The sequence below is a fragment of the Morone saxatilis genome, unplaced genomic scaffold (assembly GCF_004916995.1).
Source record: "Morone saxatilis isolate NCDOM2014 unplaced genomic scaffold, NCSU_SB_2.0 Contig17, whole genome shotgun sequence".
Taxonomy (NCBI): domain Eukaryota; kingdom Metazoa; phylum Chordata; class Actinopteri; family Moronidae; genus Morone; species Morone saxatilis.
Genome location: NW_023339729.1, coordinates 23,218,502 through 23,222,022, shown reverse-complemented (window position 1 = coordinate 23,222,022; position 3,521 = coordinate 23,218,502). Strand labels below are relative to the sequence as shown.

The window sequence follows — 3,521 nt, the reverse complement described above, 5'->3', positions numbered from 1 at the left end:
TTTTTGTCCTTTTCCGCCTCTTCCTTGTAACTTCTGTTTCTCTAGACTTGACTGTTATCTCAGAGTTCAACAGCCGCTGGTTCCTCTCACCACTTCCTGGTCTGTTTCTAACATCTGATTGGCCATGGCGTACCATAGCTTCCTGCTGGAGCCAATTAGCTGTCATGCCTGGAATAAAGATCGTACCCGTGAGTCTCTTCGCCTTCTCTGATTGGTCACTAAGGGCTTGTGTTTTAGTGACTTTAAGTCGTCTCATCTCTAAACACCATTTTAATCACAGACATCATGGACTACTTGCTTCAACTAGATTCTGCGCCAAAGAACAAGTAGTGTAATAGTCGGAGGTTTGTGATTGGCTCCCAGGTGGGAGAAGGTATTTCCTGTTTCCTGTAGCTGTGAGGGTGGCGTTTGGGGGCCTTTCTGAGAGGCTCTTGTGCTCCGTTAGCTGCAGGAAACTAATGCCATATTTGGCTGTTTCGATCTGCGCTTTGGTTTCTGGGCAAAGCGGATGTAACAGGCAGATGTGGTTGAGTCATAGAGTTGTAGTTTCTCTGCTTCTCTGTAAAGCTGAACACTAGTTTTTCTTAGCTTTCAGGCTCAACACTCACAAAAAAAAGCAAAATGCACACTAAATCACCCACACTGCTGCTCTCCGAAAAACACTGCTTCTGACTCATCTGCTGACTAAAACATGTACAGGGTTTGCTACATGGGAAGGAAGGTCGCAGTTCTCGCACATTGTCTATTTAAAGATACCATGTGCCTGTGTGCGGCCTGCAGGCAGATACATACTGTGTATCTCTAGTTTTCTCTGTCCTCATGCACCCGGTCAGCTGCTCTGCGTTCCACTTCGCTGACCAGCCCGCCATTAACTTCTCCTGTTTATCACTCACTGTCCTCACACTGATAAACTTCCCATTTATATGTTTCCCTGATGTGCTTTCTCTGCTGATACACAGTGTGTTTTAATTTGTTTTTGTGCTTCAGAGATCGCCCTGTGCCCCAACAACCATGAAGTCCACATCTACAAGAAAGATGGGACCAAGTGGACCAAGATCCATGAGCTGAAGGAGCACAATGGGCAGGTGACAGGTGAGACATAGACACACACTCACTGACATGAGATTTATGATGATGGCAGCTGATTTCCTGATCGCAAAATCTATACGTCTTTAAAGATTACACCTGTCCTTGTCAAAAGGTATCTAATAAACAAAGCAGAAGATAGATAGAGCCATAGTTCAACATTTTGGGAAATACACTCATTTGTCTTCTTATCGAGTAAGATGAGAATGTTGATGCCACTGGCTGTGACGTCTGTACGGTAAACTAACAGGAGCCAGCAGCTGGTTAGCTTAGCTTAGAATAACTTAATGTTGCTACAAATGTTAAAAAGTGTCAGTCCCATTGGGGAATGTCTCATTTGCCTTCCTGTTGCTTTAATTTGACCTTCTAAATTTCTAAAGCTGAAACTAGACTGTGAATTTATCTGCCACAGTATTTCTGTGTGTGTTTGAGCTTGAACTTCCAATTTTTGATGACATCTGACTCTGAGTTGAGTTGAATGAACTTGTTCTAAATCACTTTGGACAAAAATGCCATGTAATGTAAAGAGTGTTATGAATCTTCTGATGAACTTCTCATTAACTTGCAGTTAAGTGTATTTCCCAAAATGCTTTACTATTCCTTTAAATATATATCATGACTATAAATTGTGCACACAGATAAAATATCAATAAGAGTTTCTTTCTCCTGCAGGTATTGACTGGGCTCCAGACAGTAACCGTATAGTTACTTGCGGTGCGGACCGTAACGCCTACGTGTGGACCCTAAAAGAGGGCACATGGAAACCCACCCTGGTCATCCTCAGGATCAACCGCGCTGCTCGCTGTGTGAAGTGGTCGCCAAAAGAGAACAAGTTTGCTGTAGGCAGCGGGTCACGCCTCATCTCCATCTGCTACTTTGAGCAGGAAAATGACTGGTAAAGTTTTAGAGGATATCTTCCTGCCGCTGATGCTATGAACCATACATGTGGATGTTTGAGCATGCTGTGTTGTTTCCTATAGGTGGGTGTGCAAGCACATCAAGAAGCCAATCCGCTCCACCATCCTCAGTCTGGACTGGCATCCCAACAATGTCCTCCTGGCTGCTGGATCCTGTGACTTCAAATGCAGGTAACAGTGAATCAGAAGAGTCAAACGTGTAGCTTGTTTCTTTGATAACTTTAGGTCCAGACAATCCTTCATCTGGTTCAAATATAGAGTTAAAAATGACCAGATCTGAAAAATGTATTGTAAAAATGTGTCCTAAAACTGGATAGAAAGTACATTTTTGACAGCTACTGGCAGACAACCACAACACTGATGCATGCACATTGACAGGCGACCAGTGAAACGCACCATTGACAGATTTCTCTGAGTTTGAACATTGTTGGAAACATTTGGGATAATACAAAATATATAACATAGCTCTTGTGTTTATAGACATTTTAATGTTACATTATATCTTAACTCCTGGCCTAATGTAAATCCAGTCCAATCATATCCTTAATGTCCCACAAATGTCTTCACATTCACACCCTGACCCCTCTCGCCCACAGGGTGTTCTCAGCCTACATTAAGGAGGTGGAGGAGAAGCCCGGCCCGACTCCCTGGGGCAGCAAGATGCCGTTCGGGGAGATGTTGTTCGAGTCCGGAGGCTCTGGAGCCGCAGGTCCGGCTTCAGGTGGAGGCGGTGGGTGGGTGCACAGTGTGTGCTTCTCACACTCTGGCAACCGCCTGGCCTGGACCTCCCATGACTCCACTGTGTCCGTTGCAGAGGGAGGCAAGACTGGCACGTAAGAGAGGGCGGGGCAGAATACCTTTGTGTGTTCATGTGTGTGTGTGTGTGCACTCTAACCTTTGTTATGACTCCACAGGGTGAACAGTCTGAGCTCTGAAACACTTCCTCTGCTGTGTGTCACCTTCATCACTGAGAACAGCTTAGTAGCAGCTGTAAGTATTCAATACATATCTCAACAAGTTCTGTTGTTAATTTATTATTTATTTATGTTTACTTAGTATATGTGTGTCTGACTGACTGAAATTCACCCAACAAGGGAGCCAGATTAATACTAATAATAAAACAAAAAAACTGACTAATTGGAGGAGTCTGCACTTTATGCAACCAACACATTTCAGCACCGAGCCTTCATCTAAACCCTGACTCCTTCAGAAAATCAGTTTGTGTTGCCAAGTTATCTTTTTTTTTACAGACTAGATCATATAATCCAATATTTCTGTCCTCATATCTTTAATGCAACAAAATGTTTGATATTTAATATAATTGAGTGGGTGGTTTATGTGGTCTAAGAAAGCAAAACAGGAAAGCAAAGAAAAGCAGGTGGGGACATTAATTTTTATTTCACTATGTTCAGACTACCTTAGACTGAGCCGTTTTTAATATACAGACTCCCGGCTCACCTTCTGTGGAGTCCGCCTTGTTGAATGGCCATGTTTCTACATTAGCCCAGAACAGACAAA

At 43.3% G+C, this 3,521-nt stretch overlaps 1 protein-coding gene across 1 annotated transcript in view; it reads left to right on the top strand.

Annotated features, from left to right (window-relative positions):
* LOC118326847 (actin-related protein 2/3 complex subunit 1B-B-like) overlaps positions 1–3,521 on the top strand; it is a 5,893-nt gene that overhangs the window by 641 nt on the left and 1,731 nt on the right. The window contains exons 2-7 of the mRNA XM_035659975.1: positions 46–188; positions 988–1,092; positions 1,759–1,981; positions 2,067–2,174; positions 2,600–2,836; positions 2,918–2,993. Of these exons, the coding sequence (XP_035515868.1) occupies positions 125–188; positions 988–1,092; positions 1,759–1,981; positions 2,067–2,174; positions 2,600–2,836; positions 2,918–2,993 (813 nt within the window). The 5' untranslated portion in view covers positions 46–124. The remainder of the gene's footprint in view (positions 1–45; positions 189–987; positions 1,093–1,758; positions 1,982–2,066; positions 2,175–2,599; positions 2,837–2,917; positions 2,994–3,521) is intronic.